Source organism: Poecilia formosa, unplaced genomic scaffold (genome assembly GCF_000485575.1).
Source record: "Poecilia formosa unplaced genomic scaffold, Poecilia_formosa-5.1.2 Scaffold7, whole genome shotgun sequence".
In the NCBI taxonomy this organism is placed as follows: domain Eukaryota; kingdom Metazoa; phylum Chordata; class Actinopteri; order Cyprinodontiformes; family Poeciliidae; genus Poecilia; species Poecilia formosa.
Genome location: NW_006799946.1, coordinates 4,809,104 through 4,825,809, shown reverse-complemented (window position 1 = coordinate 4,825,809; position 16,706 = coordinate 4,809,104). Strand labels below are relative to the sequence as shown.

Genomic DNA, 16,706 nt, shown 5'->3' with positions numbered 1-16,706 from the left:
CCTGCTATCCATTTAATTTTTTTTATAATGCTAAAGCTTTAATAAAAACTGCATTTATGACAGCTATGACATTTCATTTTAGAATACAAATGATCACAAAATGGAGAGACAGTGTCTCTGTAGTGTCTGTAGAAATTTATACATTTTTCTCTGAATAACCTTGAGATTATGCAGAAAAAGAAAAACTATAAGGTTTTTAGTACTTTCCTCCACAAATAAGAATATCTGTGTAAATTACCAATTTAAAGTTCAAACCCCTTTAAGACATGCAAAATTTACCCTTCCTCCTTTTTGTGTTTTTTTTGGTTGATTTTTTTCAGTCTTTACATGTGTTAGCCACCAGCCAATCACAGACGAGATTCTCACACCTTCGCCTCACGATTGGCTGCATCTGACCCCCGTCGAGTTGATTCATGTTTACATTTGTAGGTTTACTGTCCTCTCAGCGTCCGGCCAGCACTTCACGACCATCCGTGGGAACAGCTGCAGAGAGAGCAGCGCGTTTTAGAGGCTTACAGCGGGAACCAGAGGAAACGCTTTTTGGAGGGTAAATGTGACTTTTTCGACCAACTTTTTTTTGCCTTTGAAAGTACGCGTTTAAAAGTCAGTTGCTAAATAGGAGCTAGCCCAGTGCTGTCAGAGCTGGGAGAGGTCGGCATTCCGCTACCATAGTAACGGCGCCGTACATATGGGCTGCGCAGTTAACTGTAGGGTGTTCTTTTAGGATGTTTTTTTTTTAGCTATGAAGACTTTGCTCAATGTAGTTCTGTAGCAAGGACTTGATGAAAGACTTTATGTTCCTCCGTTCATATAAATTAAATTTAACACTTTGCTTACGTCAAATGTTAAATCAGTTTTTTAGGTATTCCTCCTCAACCGGGTGCTAGTAGCTGGAGACAAGACACTCTAGTAAAACTTGCATCACTCCTTAGCATTGTGTTGTGGTAATTACTTTCTTCAACAGAGATGTAGAAGCTAGAGTTGACATAAAGGTGGATGCAAATAAGAAAAGCTTGAGACTTGAGAGTGGGATGGAGGATTACCTTACAGTAAGACAACACTGAAAGGGGGACCTACTGGAATGCAAACACACACCAAAGCGTTCACAGTTTCATTTGCAAAAGAAATATGTGATCAATTTTCCTTCCATGTCACAAATATGTGTTACTTTGTGTGGATCTATTAAATAAAATCTAAATATGAATTGAAAATTACTGTTCTAACCAGAAAATGAAAATGTTCTAGGGATTTGTATGCTTTTCAAAAGTCTCTATAAGAAAAGGGTAATTACACACAAAACCCCATGAAGTTAAGTATCTTAAACGCATGCAAAAATAAGCACAAGTACAGATAAAACTGCTGTAAAAGGGAGACAAAATAAGTGTGAGGACAGAGACCTGGCACAGAGAAAAAAAACAAAAGTCAGTTAAATACAACGATGAAGGAATGCTATGCTAACCTGTATCTTATGAAAGACAAAGTAAATAAGATGGCCCCATAAATAAGCCACAAAGCGCCAGAATCAACAAAAGCTACAAATAAAACATAAATGATTCATATATGACCATAAAGAGAGGCAGTAGGTATAAAAAATACATGCAAAGTGACAAACATATTATTAGAAGACAAAAAACGCAATAACGTTTAAATGGCTTTAGAAGGACACAAATCAGCTCCAAACAGTGTAAATAACTTAGAGAGGAACAAAAGATCACAAGGAGACAAAAATGTCCCAGAATGACTTTAAAGAAGGAAGCGAGTCTGTGTGAGAAGCAGAGAGAGCTGGAGGCAAAGAAATGGGTGAAAGTCAACAGTGAGCATTTCATTTTTAAAAATCTGTCCAACTCAGCTCATGCTTCTTCCAATTAGCCTATGGGGAAAAAGTAATCTGCCCCTAAACCTGACAACTGGTTGTACCACCCGGCCAGCAACAACAGCCATTGGTAATGTAACGAGTTTCAAGCCTGAGCAGCCTCAATATCCATCAGATATAAGTCTTGACTTTGACTAGGCCACTCCAAAACCGTATTGATGCAATAATTCACAGACAAGGAGCCCACACCCTGTTGTAGTGCATATGACCAAACTGAAAAACAGCTTTTCCCTCTCTCTTAGTAACATTACTCCAATTAAGGATTATTTTCTTCTTATAAAGAATGAATCAATTTAATGGCTTATGGTGTCCCTAGCCTATATATTATAACAAATGACCTCCTGACCTAATTCAATGTCAGACATGCAGATGCACAAATTAATTGCCTTTAGTCACACAATGTGATTCATTTCAACTCCATGCTGGAAGCTAAGTTGCTAACCTTGAACGTCTCATCACGGAGTATGTCGCAGACATGTGTAGTATATCAGTGGATGATTAATTAATCCTTAATTAGTTACAGAATCAAAGAGTTGCATCAGTGCCTCCTTGTCACCTCTCACTCCTCTCCGTCCCTCTTTAGTTTGATTGATACCTGCTCCTTTGTTTGCTTCTTTCCTCTCCTCGTCTTCCGATTAACATTTCCCCCCTCTCGCCTTGCTCCATTTTTAATGTCGTTAATGGAGAGCCCAGCTTTATTTTAGCCCAGCCAACACCGCTCACTTGCAGCTCTGCCGAGCTTTTCAGCACAGATTTAAGCTGAACAAGTCGTGGCGCTGAAAGGCGCCTCTCCTGTTTCAGTGAACAAGCATCAGGGATTATTCCTCTCTTCTTACCCCCCCGCCACGCCAACGTCCCCTGCTCGTTTTCTCTTCTATCATGTCAAGACGTATCAGGTTTTTCTAACTGGTTACCAGATCCACTTCTTCTTCAGCCTTTAAGTTGGTCTGGAGCTGAACCACCGTTATGATAACAATGAATCTTTTCTGTTTCCTCCAGGGCATCAGTTTCAGTTGGTGTGTGGAGGTGAGATGAGGTTCTTCACTGATTTGTTTGCTGTGGAGCACGGTGGCACTTCGAGAAGCTCCTGAAGCCGTCGGAAAACAGGCGTGGAGACAAACGGCTGCAGCATCTTCCAACACCAATTTCCTCATCAATGTAGGAGCAACACTACGGGTGAGTGACGCTGTTCTCGTTAAATACGATGTCTGAGAGTGTACAGGAGCTGAAAACTAAAGCCGAACGCTTCGAGTCTCTTTGTGAGGCTCTGAAACCCAGTTTCTGCTTTGAGGTAGTAGAAAATAACAGTGACACAGACGTGGAGCCCCAACTGTTGCTGGTTGAAGTACATTAAACATTAAACAGGGGCATAAAAACACAAACAGCACAGACCGCTGTTATATTAGTAATCCGTTTATTTCTACTGTTTGCATATCTTTTTGAAATCAATTTGCCGCATGGTGCAGCCACAAATTTCACCAGGTTTTATCGGGATTTTTAAAGTAGAGTGTCATTGTGAGGTTGAAGGAAAACGATACACTGTTCTCAATTTTCCTTCTGAAGTGGGGTGTTTGTATTTAGGTCAAATGGAGAGACGCATAGGAGGACGGTTACGTCTCTGTCAGCTTTGCAAATCTAAATACTGACTTTCCTCGTTCTTTGTGACAGAATAACTCCAGCTCAGTCAGATTGGATGAAGAACATCTTTAACCACAGAGGTAGGTCTCTGTCACTTTATCTATATATAGGTGTATTTATATTGAAATGAAATCACAAATCTGTGTTTCTAACATATTTATTATTTGAAACACTTTCTTTGCTCTTTGTAAGAATATTTTTGAACTGCTTTATGTTGATCAATCTGACAAAACCCAACCATGATTGACTGGAGTAATTCGAGGGAGAGTTATGTTGATGCTTACCAAATGTACACAGACATATTTTACTTTTATTTTTCTATTATTAAATATTTTTTCTTAGATTTTTCTAAACTGTCCTTTGACTTTTTTTTTTTAAACGTTTCATCACCAGCTCAGGTATTCTTGTGAACAAAACGTTTAGAGTAAATTCTGAACGCGTTACGTTTACCGGACACTTTGATTGTTTCGTGTGGTCAGCTCCTAAAACAAACCAGAGGTGTTGTTCACACACCTGTTGTCGCCGCACACTGAGGGAGAGTCTTGGGCCGTAACCGAATCTGGGCTGAGGTCAGTGGGGCGTCTCAGCCGGGTGCAACACTCACAGCTGAAGGCCAGGATTATCCAGATCACTGGATCAGAATACCGTTACCTGGCACCGCAGCCTCCCGCCGCGTACCTGGGATGTCCCTCCTCGACACCACCCCGGGTTTCTGTCACAATGATTGAGTCAAACTCACCTCAGACCCTGTAAGACACCAGATCGGACGCGGAGGTGCACGGCTCCTGCTGTGTTCGGATCAGAGGACAGATTGAGACGAGCAAGTGGAGCTTTAACTTCCCTTATATTTGGACTTTCTTGTGTTCTGGGAAGTGGATCTTGACTATGTTTGTCGCTTAAACCTGCAGTAACCTTTACAAAAATATGTTTTTTTCTATATTTGCTAATACACTGTCACCACGTTGTGAGAGTACGGTATGAGACGGATCATATGTGAAAAAATCAGGCTCCTCCATCTCCTCTTTGCACTGCTCCCAGTCAAAAACAACCAATCAGAGCCAGGAGGAAGGTTTTAGCGCTATCTGTCACGCTCATGTATGTGCTGCTCAATATGCTAATATTAATACTTACCGTTACAGGAAAACTGTTTATCCGACGTCATCTGTGGCCATGCTAACTTGCCTGAATGTTCACGGTGAACTAACTGTAGCGTAGCAGAGAGCAATGGGGGGAAGGTTGTGAGTGGTGCATACATGAGAATGATTGACAGCACTAAATCCCTCTTCCTGGCTCTGGCTCCTTCAACATATTTTTACTCAGGTAAAAGTAAAAAGTCACAGTCCATGAAATTATATATATAAAAGAAGTATTTGGTAAACAGGCTTCTCACATCATCAGTCGTTTAATATTTAAAAATTGCATCGTCGCATTGATCATCACATGATTAGATTAAGGAACAAAAATGAAACTAATTCAAAAAAATAACATGATTACAAATTAGCAAAATCAGGCAGAATATACATTTTTCCAAATCAATTTCTTCCAATATAAAACTTATTAAACTTTAACAAAAGTCACTGTCAGTGGGCGGAGGATCCAGAAATTTTACTGAATTAAGAGAAGCAATGCTTCACGATGAAATTAGTCAAGAAAAGTAAAATGTACAGCAGAGTAAAAGTACTTCTAAAAGTTTTTTTTATTTTTTTTATTTTTTTTTTACAAGGACACTTTTTACAAAGGTGATCCAAGTTAAAACCATGTTGAAGACTCGCCTGGCTGCCGGTGGGACTCGTGTTCACGGCACAACAATGGTTGAAAAGTGAAAGAGCGAGGATACCTTTGATGAACTTCCATCTTCCACAAAGGCCAGATTTGTGATATGCAGAGTGGATTTTATGAGATTTAATCAGAGTTCGGATCATTTCTCGTCATCGCTGTTGTGCTACCTGTTGCTCTGCTGCGACGCCTTTTAGATGCCAGCGTGTCACCACATGCTGACAGCCGTGGCACTCGTCTGATGAGATGAGTGGAAACAGAAACACGACTCCATTCGCTCTCCTACAGCATGTTCTTCGTTCTGTTTGATTGAGTTTCAGTGTCAGGGGCTTCAGCAGGCAGCTTTAAAAAAAAGAACCAAGTAAATGAGTGCTGGACAATAGAGCGACATTACAGCATCGTGTACAAGTATCCACCCACTTAGTACTTTTCCACATTTTGTTTGTTATGACTGGAAGCTTCATTTGAATTTTTGTTGTGCATAACCGTCTAATGAAACGGTTGCAAAATGAAAAATGGTGGCTGCTCAGGTTAGTTTTAGCAGCTCTGCCACATTTATTGTTGTAATGTAGCAAAAATGTGGAAAGGTTCAGGTAGGAACACTTTTGCAAACTACCGCTTTTATTTTATGTCTGCACAATCATATTTGTTTCAGTTTTTAGCATTTTCCCCCTCAATTTGCTCCGACACAGGATGGGACTACCTCTGGACGGCCCAGATGCAAACAACGAGCTGGGAGAGGAGGAGGAAGGAGGTGAAAGCCAAACAGAGACCTACATCCCCTTCCGGCCGCCACCCACCACCAAGAAGAGAAGGAAATACAAGAGGAGGTATTTTTCTCCCCGTTGATCATGTTGGATTTAACTTCTAGACGCGTGTGTCCCTGCAGGAAGTGAACTTCTGAGGCATTTTCTGACAAGATGGCGACACCGCAAAGCAGGCGTCTGTCCTTCTCTTTGTCTCTCTTCTCTTTCAGATGATTGGCTATCAACCTCACCAGCTGCAAATATGAAAGCGGTACGTTTGATTTTTTTTTTTTTTTTTTTTTAAACCTATCATTCATCTGCTTAAATCAAGGTAGATTCTTGCAGTGTCAAACTCTACAAAAAGATTATTATTACATTTGAGGCATCCCAAATTCTCCTCTGTAGACAGATCAAGATTGTGGGAAGCCCAACTCATTACAAGTTACTACCACTTATTCTGCACAAACACTTTAGATGTTAGTGTCTATTTTTAAGACAAATGAATTGTTGTCCCTCTCCTGCACCCTTAGTTCTCCACCTATGCATCCTCTGGACCTTTAAGGAAACGTTTGAGTTGTTCTTTTTTCAGGGTTAAGTTATTATGCAACACACACCTTCAATAAATTTGTAAACATAAGAACTGGATGCACCTGTTTTAGTTTATTGCCAATTTTCTCTTATCCACACATGGTTGAAGATATAAAAATAAGCTCAAATGTTTACAAACACCCTCCTTGATATTTTATATTGATTTTTAAATAATAATAATAATAATAATAAAATCCCCAACAACCATAGAAACAAACAAGAAACCCTGACCTCAGTCCAAATGAAAACATACAGATTGAAAACAAAACCTTTCAAACGTTGTAGTTAAATAATCATTTTAGCTCAGTCTAATAATGTTTTCAATTCTTATTTTCACCTGTTGGCAAAGTTTGTGGGGAAATGTCTCATCTTCGAAACATCTGGCATATCTTTTTAGTAATTTAACGTTTGCTCTGCCTCAGTGCGGCGAGCGGCCCGCCGGTACGGCCTCAAGGAGACGGGGGAAGACGATGACTGGGCTCTGGTTTGGACTGACTTCTCCGTGTCTCTGGACCGTGTTAGGGACATGAAGCGTTACCAGGTATTTAAGCCAGGCGGTCTTCACTAAGCACCTCATTACCGCCATCATCAGGACAAACCGCGGCAGCTGAGCTCGGCTTTACAAATTAACCGTGTAATTCCATTTGTGCCGGAGAGAAGTGAATTAGAAATGGGGCTCCTCTGTTGTAATAGAGCCTCTTCTTCGTGGACGGCATCGGTAGCTCCCAGCATTTCTCTCAGGTCAGGCTTTTAATTTGCAATCTACTGTGATATGCTTACCCAGGCTGTTTAACAGGTTGAGACAAATTGCAACCGGTTCTCCTCTTGAAGTTGAATTAAATGCGGCCATAATCATACGTATAAAATGTGTTATATTAGCGGAGGTGGTCCTTTCATGCTGTGTAAACTCGCTTGTCTTTGCAGAAAATAAACCATTTCCCAGGGATGAGTGAGATCTGCCGCAAAGATTTCTTGGCGAGGAACTTGAACCGCATGCTGAAGCTTTTTCCTAAAGACTATAATATCTTCCCCAGAACATGGTGCCTCCCCGCAGAGTAAGTTCTTCTTTTGTGTCTGCATAAAAACGCACCTCGAAAGTGTCACTGATTGTCCGATTTGCCTTCGCAGCTACAGTGACTTCCAAGCCTACACCAGAGCCAAAAAACACAAGACTTACATCTGCAAGCCAGATACGGGGTGCCAAGGTAAAGGCATCTTCATCACAAAGTCCACTAAAGACATACAGCCTGGGGAGCACATGATCTGCCAGGTTTACATCTCTAAGGTGAGGCTTTTGTGAACAGCTTTTTGCAAAAGTATTCAGTATTTTCTTAAATCTTTTTTTTTTTATTTTTATTTTTTTACATTTTGCTACGTCACAACCGCAAATGCCAACGTATTTAATTGGGGTTTCATGGAGTTGGTAATGTAGTGCAGTGAAGTGGAAGAAAGTGACACTTTTATTGCTTTATTTATTTTTAGAAAATTAATTTGTGTCCTTTTATTTGTATTTTACTGGAGTTATAGCTGTGGATATTACAGTGTTTCTCTAGCAGCTTTTCAGACCTACAGACTGAAATCTTTGCCCAGTTGTCTTTGCAAAGCAACTTAAGCTCAGTCAGATAAGATGGGGAACATTTGCAAACACAGATATATGTCTGGACTTTGACATAATACATTGATATGCTTTGATTTAAATCCCTGCAGATTTGGTTCTATGTTTAGGGTTGTTGTTCTGCTAGAAGATGAACCTTCATTTGAGACTTGAGACTCAGGCGGAGGTTCAAAGGCAAACCCCATATTTCAGATTTTTATTTATAAAAACTTTGGAAAAACATGTAACATTTTCTTTCCACTTCACAGTCGTGCACTACATTGTATTTTCTACCTGAATAAAACACATTGTTGTTTTTGGATGTGACTAAAGCTGTACGATGTAGATTTTTCTGATTATTAAGGAATTAATCGGAAAAGAAAATTCTTCTACAGATTTTTCATGTATTTTTTTTAATACAATATTAAAAATGCAATCTTTTTTAAAATAAGAAAACATTTTATTATATAAAATGCAATAACATTCTGTTCCTTTAGTGAATGCTTGATGATTTGTAGCAAGCGATGCATCTGCAGCTAAAAAATACTTCTAACATCAGCATGTGAACTAATTGATTCCTAAACTAGTTGACGATTATTTCAATCGTCCATTTATCACAATTAATCCGATTAATCGTTTCAGCCGTAAGCCTGGCCTCTGTTTTCTCCTCCAGCCATTCATAATTGACCGATTCAAGTTTGACCTGAGGCTTTATGTGCTGGTGACGTCGTGCGACCCGTTCAGGATATTCATGTTTAAGGAAGGCTTGGCTCGCTTTTGCACCAGGAAGTACAACGAGCCCACGCAAAGCAACGTGGTAAGAAACGTGATGCCAGCGCTCCTCATCGTCGCAACTAGGTAGCTAGCCTGGAAATATTTCCAAATGAAACGAAGTCCAGGTCAAATGAAAACAACATTGTTTGCAAGTAAAAGCGTAGAAATATACACAGGTAGATGCAGTATGTGCAGGCTGGTTAGAGTCTTTCTGCTGGAGGTCTTGTTATCGCAGGTTTAGTCTGGCCAGAGCGCCTTCCTCCTCCATGTGTGAAACTGAACTCGACTCTGCCACCTCAGGAGGACGTATGCATGCACCTCACAAACTACTCCATCAACAAGAACAGTGAGAACTTTGTCCGCGACGAAAACTGCGGCAGCAAACGGTAAAAGAGGTTTGCCTCGATAAACGCTGCGATGTTGTGCTGCCGAAGGCCTGTCTGTGTGTTTCACGGAGCGCCGTTCTGATTTCTGCCGATCAGAAAGCTGTCCAGCCTCAACCAGCACCTCGAGCACATGAACTGCAACACGGAGAAGATGTGGAACGACATCGAGGACATCATCATCAAGACTCTGATATCGGCTCACCCCATCCTGAAGCACAACTACAACACGTGTTTTCCCAACCACATCTCCTGCAGTGCCTGTTTCGAGATCCTCGGCTTCGACGTGCTGCTGGACCACCGGCTCAAACCCTGGCTGCTGGAGGTGAGAGGTGACGGGAACCCGGTTTCCATGTGGAATCTGCAGATCGTTCAGAGAACGCGCTCAGATTGTCAGCACTCCAGCTCACCCGTTTTTAAGACAGATAGAAAACTCTTCAAATGGCTCTCTATCCGCTTAGGCTCAAAATAACCTGAAGGACACGTGTGGGTTTGTTTTTACTACTTCTGCTATTTAATTATCCTCGGATTTGTAGCTGACGACTGTTATATTGATTTACACGTGGAAAATACATGAAAGAGTTTAAATGAAGGAAGGCAAGCACAAGGAAGCTGGTAACAAAGACAAAATGTGTCGACTTTTGTTCAAAACATCGAATTTGGTTTTCCATTCATTTCACAATGACGTCAAGAATAATGTAAAATCAGCAGGAGTGTTGTCTGAGCAGGTTGATCTGTTGAGTTTTTTATGGCTTAACCAATTATTTATTTATTTATTTATTTATTTATTTATTTATTTATTTTTTACAGAATCTAAACTGGGTGAAGCTAAAATACCTTTGAGGAGTTCTGGGTAGAACAAACTTACAGTGAAAGTTTTTTTTATATCTTAAATGCAAATTGTATATCTATATATATTCAGCACAGTTTTGGCTTAATTGTTGCTCTAACCATGTAGTTCTTTCAGCAAATTGCCGTTTTTTGAGCTCGTATTCCCCCGTTCACGATTAATTGATTGCTAAATTAGTTGCCGATTATTTTAATAATCAATTCATCTCACTCAGGGTTAGGGTTTAAACCCAACCCTATTACTGTCTTTTTGATTCTCAAGAAATTTGTAGGTAAAACATCACGTGAAAATGTCTGTCCATGACTTTGTTTGACGTAGCGAAACATTCAGCGTGGTCTGGTCTCCGTCCAGGTTAACCACTCGCCCAGTTTCACCACGGACTCTCCGCTGGACCGGGAGGTGAAGGACGCGCTCCTGTTGGACACTCTGGTTCTCATCAACCTGGGCGCCTGCGACCGACGCAAGATCATCATGGAGGAGAGACGCAGGGTGAAGGACAGGCTGCAGCAAAACCGCTCCAGAGAGGCCAGGTGAGGAAATGAAGTGTGGAGTTTCCCCTCCACTGTCACACAATGACACACACACACACACACACAGGTTGCAGTGGACACACAGTGTGCGGGTGTGTGTTACTGCGCTCATTTGTGCTCGGCCGCCAGGTCAGAGGAGCTGCGGCAGAGCCAGGCGGCCACGGTGGAACAGATGGAGGAGTACGAGGCCAAACACCTGGGGGGCTTTAAACGGATCTACCCCAGAGACGGGGGCGAGAAATACGACAAGTACTTCAAACACAGCAGCTCGCTCTTCCAGGAAACGGCTGCGTCCAAGGCCAGAGAGGAGTGTGCCAGGTAACTGCGGCGTGCGCAGGAAGCGTGGGCAGCGTGAGGGTGTTCTGCTTCTGACCGATCCTGAATAAGGGAGGTCAGGAGAGAAAAGAGGAAAACTAAATCTGCTTAATTAAAATGTGAATGTAGAACCTCAAGTCAAATTCCAGCTGTTCTTCGTGTATGAAAATGGGCCCACGATAAACATTTTACACTTTTAATTTGACATATATTGCAAACCAATTTATTTATTTGTCCTTAAAGATCCACTGGGTCTGTAGCTGAAACCCAAATTCAGCTAAACGAGGGAGTTTGACCCTCGCTCGATCGTCTTCTCAAGAAACTGAAGACATAACTCGTAGAAGAAAAATGAGAGGAGAATTAAAACGTGTATCCACGTCTTTGTAACAGACATCCACTGAAAAGAATGGAGGAATTAAACCTGATCCAGTGCATCGTCTGTGGTGTGATTTTTAGCAATTTAAATGGAACCATTAGCTGAATATCCTCTCACTGCTATCCTCTGCTATGTGATTGTGTTATTCGAAATTGCTAAATTAAAATCCTGACATGTGTTGCCCTTGTTAAAAGCACATAGCCTGTGAAAATGGTGGATTTTTAAAAAAATATTTAGTGAAAATTCAGTTTCTCAGAAAAGAAGAACCTCGGGTAAGGACAATAAAAATGATTTTTATTACAAAAAAATTGGGTTTTCGTCTGCTGGTGTTGGTCCGCTCAGCTTCATCACAGGGAAAGCAAGAACCTGGACGAGCTGAAGGTTCATGCAAAACGGATCTGGGCTTCCTGAACGCTCAGCAGAACCTCAGGCTGATTGCCCACAAGCCAAACTGAAATACAGACATTTCTAATATTCAAATTTACCAACAAAAGCTGGATTTTGTCTTTGAACCATAAGTGTTAAATTTTCAAAAAATTATCGCTAGTTTGTAATGAGGCTACATGAATTTTAACCTTTTTTTGGGGGGGGGGAATAATTTAAAAAGCAAACTTTTTTTTGGGTGATGTTTATTATGTATTTTTTTTATTTCTCTACACAGCCTAGGACTTCTGTCTGAGACCGAATCTCTCTCCTCTTTTAGATGAAATAAATGTCTGAGGTGTGTGACGTTGTTTCCAGGCTGCAGCTGCAGGAGCTGCGGTTGAAGCAGGAGGAGAATGAGCGCCACTTGAAGGTGAACAGAAGGAGAGAAACGCAGGGGGAGACGGCAGGGGAGCGGATCAAACCCCGGCCGGCGCCACCGCAGCCTCCCCGTGACCTGCTGCCTTCGGATCTGCCCCACGTTGGCGCTCAGGTGCAGTGTCCACATGCAGCCACTGGGGGGCTCCACAGAGCCTTCATCCCGAGATGAATGGCTGCTCTCCTGGCTGACCCCCTCACACAGTTGATGCTCACTTACCAAATTTAAATTGCCAAAAAGCAAAATTAAATCGCGCGTTTCTGTGTCTCTGCAGTCGGATATTTCTGGAGCTTTTGTGGGTTTAGAAGCTCCAGAACTCCTAGATGAGGTGGACGAGGCAGAGGAGCAGGAGCGGCACGATTCCCTGCTCCAGAGACAGAAACTAGTGGAGGGCCTGGGGGTGGTGGGCAAGGTCCATGAGCTGCTGCAGTACCGGCCAGAGGGAGGGGGCCTCTACCATTATTCCACAGACATCGGCTGTCAGAGTCAGCATCAGAGGAGAGATGTGAGTGCAGATCCAGGAACAGGCGAAGCTGTTGGTGTAAAAATATTCGTCCTCTCGTCTATGAAGCTGTTCCTTTGTGTTGCAGATGAACTTCCTAATGCACTACCCTGACAAGTACAGATATCAGGTAAGTCACACCACACCTTCACACTCCTTAAGCTTCTTCTTTTTTTTTTCTTTTTTTTTCTCGTTTTGTCACGTTACAACCACAACCTGCAATTTATTCTAATGGGATTTTATGTGACACACCAACACAAAGTGATCCAATTTAATTATTATTATTTTTTTTTTTTACAACAATACAATTTAGTTTCAAACTCTTCCCTCCAGAGAGATTAAGCCCAAAGTGTGGTAGCGTTGTTCGGTTTTCCATGTTCAGGAAATGCGTTTCTACAACAGGAGGGGATTGCAATATTGAAAAGATGACTTTATTATTTTAAAGACATAATTAATTTGTGCTTTAAAGTACAAACAGTCGCCCTTAAAAGACACCTAAAATAGAGTTAATCTGTGTGTAATTTAATCCGGAGTATAATCCCAGCCGTTCTATGAAGGCCTCAGAGGTTTGCTAGAGAACATTAGTGAACAAACAGCCCAGCAGACGACGCTGCGGATGAGCTTAAAGCAGGTTTAGGTGATAAAATATACAAAGACTCTTCAGAAAAGGAGTGATGCAACCGCAACCCTACCAAGACATGGTCATCCCCATAAAATGAAACTGTTTGTGGCAGGAACATCACACTGCATGTCATATTTAAAACACGGTGATGGCAGCGTCATGGCAGAGGCATGGAAACGGTTCGGATAAGATTGATAGAGCTGAATACAAGACGGTTCTGGGAGAAAATCTTCCAGAAGCTGGAAAAGTTTACAGCAGAATGATTTAGATCAAATTTTGAAATGGCCCAGTCAAAGTCAAGCTGATTAACCTTCTTTCTCAAAGAAGAATTGGTTAAAAAAAAATAAAAGTCACTCTTTAATTGTGTAAAGTAATGGGAACAAAAGGTGGTTCAACAAAGTGAGAGAAACACAAAGACACATATAAATAAGATTTTTACTTAGAAAAAAATTATGATATTTTCTTATGAATTTAATTTAGGCACAAAAAATACATTTCTGTTAAAATACAGTACAGATTTGTGGTTGTAACATGACAGAGATGTGGGGAAGTTCAAGCGAGCGGCAATCAGGAATCAATCTGACAGATTTTAAATGGAGCCAATTCTTCATAGTTATTCCTATTATAATTATGAATCTGCCTTTTTATACAACTTCATTTAAAAAAAAAAATTGGGAAACATTTTTTTCTGATTGTCCCTGACTTAATGCCTGTAACCTGGTTCCAAAAATAACTGCAATTACAAATAATTCTGTTAGTTATTAATAATATGTCACTTGACAAAAAGTGGTAAAAAGGAATATATATATATATATATATATATATATATATATATATATATATATATATATATATATATATAACAAAAAGAGCATTTTTGTCAGTGTTCATGACAAAGAACAGCCTGAATCAAATAAGCTAACAACATTCAAATATTCATTCCTCATTTTGAAGTTTGATGTCTTGATCTGAAAACATGGCAGAGAATTGAACAACCAGCCCTGCAGCTCTGTGATTAAAGAGAACATCAGTGGAAAATCAGAACGATGGAGTAAACTCTGCACCTCACAGATGCTCAAGCCGTACACGGATTATTTGCGAAATAAAATAAAAAAAAAAAGAAAATCCTTGTGAGATCATTCAAATGACATTTCAGATTGTTTTGTTGCGCACGTCCCAGTGACGCGTGGCGACTCAAAAGTATCTGCTTTTGTCCCACGACGAAACAGAGGAGCCTGAACGAGCACGCCTGCCTGCAACTAGACGTGGAGAGCCTCTACAGGATGGGAGAGGGCCACAGGACCTCCGGCACCCACCTGGGACCCTATCAAGGTAGAGCCCAGTCCCGACACGGCACCACCGGACCCAGGTGGTTTAGACCAAGAGCAGCTGATGAAGTATATATACGCGTTCTCTCTTTTCTGTTGTTTGGAAAAAGCAAACAAACAACAGAAATAGTTTTTTAATGACTCCTAAGATCAAAAACGTCATGGAGGAAGGAAAAAAAAAAAGTGGAATAAAATTTAATCCTTAATGTCGACTCCATCGATGCTCGTTCATAACCACATGAATAAATAAATAAATGCATTATAAACTGTGTGAATCAGTCGAGAAGCCTTTGTTTGGCGCTCCTCTCATTGTCCACCTCCTCCTCTCTTCAGTTAACAGCACCACGGACGCCTCGAAGTCCAGAGGAAGGGTCCCCGTCATAAACCCCACGAGGGGTCTGCACTGTGACAACTCGTCCAACCACACCGCAGACCTGCCGAGCCTCCTCATCGTCTCCACGCGCGTCCCGCTGCTCCGGAGGCCTGGCTTCTCTCCCATCGACCACAGCTCCCCCCGGAGAGTCCCCCGGCCCTATAAAAGACTCTGAGGAGCGGGGCCGCCGACCTCCGAAGCCCCTCGAAGGAGGACCGGGAGATCCAGGCGGGGTCTGTGCAGGATTTGTTAAAGCACCTGGGTGGTGGTGGAGGCAGAGCAATATTTAACTGTGAAAGTAAAATACACAGTGCCTATATGAAAAAAATGCTGTAATGGATTTTATATCTGCGAAGCTCAAGTTTACACTCCTTTAATAAAACGGCCCACACAAATATGAAGTTTTATATCAGATAAAACCCTCGTTGAGTGCCATGATAAAAGAAAAAAAAAATCAGTTATCTGCTATATAGAAAAAGAGATATGTATTTAATCTGAGAACATTTTAAATAAAGAAACTGGGTTATTGAAATCAGAGAATTTCTTGAAGTGTCATTTGATTAAAAAGTAATTCTTTAAAAACAGCCACATTGGTATCACATTTTCTGCTTGCTACTCAAGACAATGTAAAAATGCTTGAAAATCACCATCGAAACCGTTTTAACAGACTAATTAATGAATTTGATTATACATTTGAGAGATCTAATTGTAAGAAAATACATGTAATCGTTTTCCAAAAAGATAATTATGAGAATAAATGCATTTAAGATAAATATTTAAAATATTTTGTTGCAATATTTGAATTGGATTTTTTTTTCTTCACATTGTTTTTAAAGGCCATACAGTTAAAAAGAACAAAGTTTCTTTGTTTGCTTTACAAATTGAAAACACAGATAATAATAATAATAATAATAATAATAATAATAATAATAGAATAACAACAAAGTAAAAAAAAAAGTATAAATGGTTCGATAAAAATGATCAAAAATAATCCAGAATCCCGCAATTTATAAAAACAATAAAACCCAAAAGGTGATCAAAAACAATTTCGTAGAGCTCTGTAAATGTCTGGAGCAATACAAACTTCTGATAAAATTGGTGGAGGGGTTAAAAAAAAGTGAATTTTAAACATTTCTATGTTCTGTTTGGTTGATTTGCAGCAGAAATGTTTGCAGGCCTCGCTGTCTGTTTTATCTTAATTATGAATTTATTACTTAGCTGAATGCGCCACTAACGCCGCGCAGTGTAGGCCTCTGGGAGAAAACTTGGCTACTTTTATCAATTCATTTTCACTCGTTATTTTTTGGGGGTGGAGTTCTCAAAAATAGATTTAATGCACAACTTTGATTCGGAATGCCTTTAACGCATCCATTCCTCCCGCCCCCTTTTTAACTTTGTGTTTCAATAAATAAATAGCTACTTAGTCCTGGGAGGTTTTAATTACTAGAGGCACTCGAGGAATTTATGGTTTTATTGCGTCTATAAACGTCGGAAATCCTCTTTTAGTGTTGGAAAAACACCAGCAGGCCAGCGGAAAAGATGCACTCTGACTAAAGCAGAGCGGAAATGAGACCTGAAAAGAACAATTACAAAAAGAGGAGAAAGGATTAAAAATATAAGAGAGAGAGAGAGAGAG

The 16,706-nt window shown here is 40.6% G+C and overlaps 1 protein-coding gene across 3 annotated transcripts; it reads left to right on the top strand.

The window, feature by feature from the left end:
* Positions 1 to 406: 406 nt before the first annotated feature.
* Positions 407 to 15,607, top strand: ttll6 (tubulin tyrosine ligase-like family, member 6). 3 transcript variants are annotated; one of them, XM_016660974.1, is made up of 17 exons: positions 407 to 547; positions 2,873 to 3,049; positions 5,980 to 6,117; positions 6,267 to 6,304; positions 7,044 to 7,162; positions 7,546 to 7,676; positions 7,750 to 7,906; positions 8,889 to 9,032; positions 9,290 to 9,375; positions 9,472 to 9,697; positions 10,574 to 10,752; positions 10,882 to 11,070; positions 12,185 to 12,359; positions 12,520 to 12,750; positions 12,836 to 12,877; positions 14,599 to 14,701; positions 15,031 to 15,607. In XM_016660974.1, exons 3-17 carry the CDS (start codon positions 5,981 to 5,983, stop codon positions 15,243 to 15,245), a joined length of 2,172 nt encoding a protein of 723 aa, XP_016516460.1. In that variant the 5' UTR covers positions 407 to 547; positions 2,873 to 3,049; position 5,980; the 3' UTR covers positions 15,246 to 15,607. The 3 variants fall into 3 exon arrangements, with proteins under 3 accessions (XP_016516460.1, XP_016516463.1, XP_016516467.1); XM_016660977.1 differs by lacking the exons at positions 407 to 547; positions 2,873 to 3,049 and having other exon boundaries at positions 6,007 to 6,117; positions 6,264 to 6,304; XM_016660981.1 differs by lacking the exons at positions 407 to 547; positions 2,873 to 3,049; positions 5,980 to 6,117; positions 6,267 to 6,304; positions 7,044 to 7,162 and adding an exon at positions 7,190 to 7,362.
* The last annotated feature ends 1,099 nt before the right edge of the window (positions 15,608 to 16,706 follow it).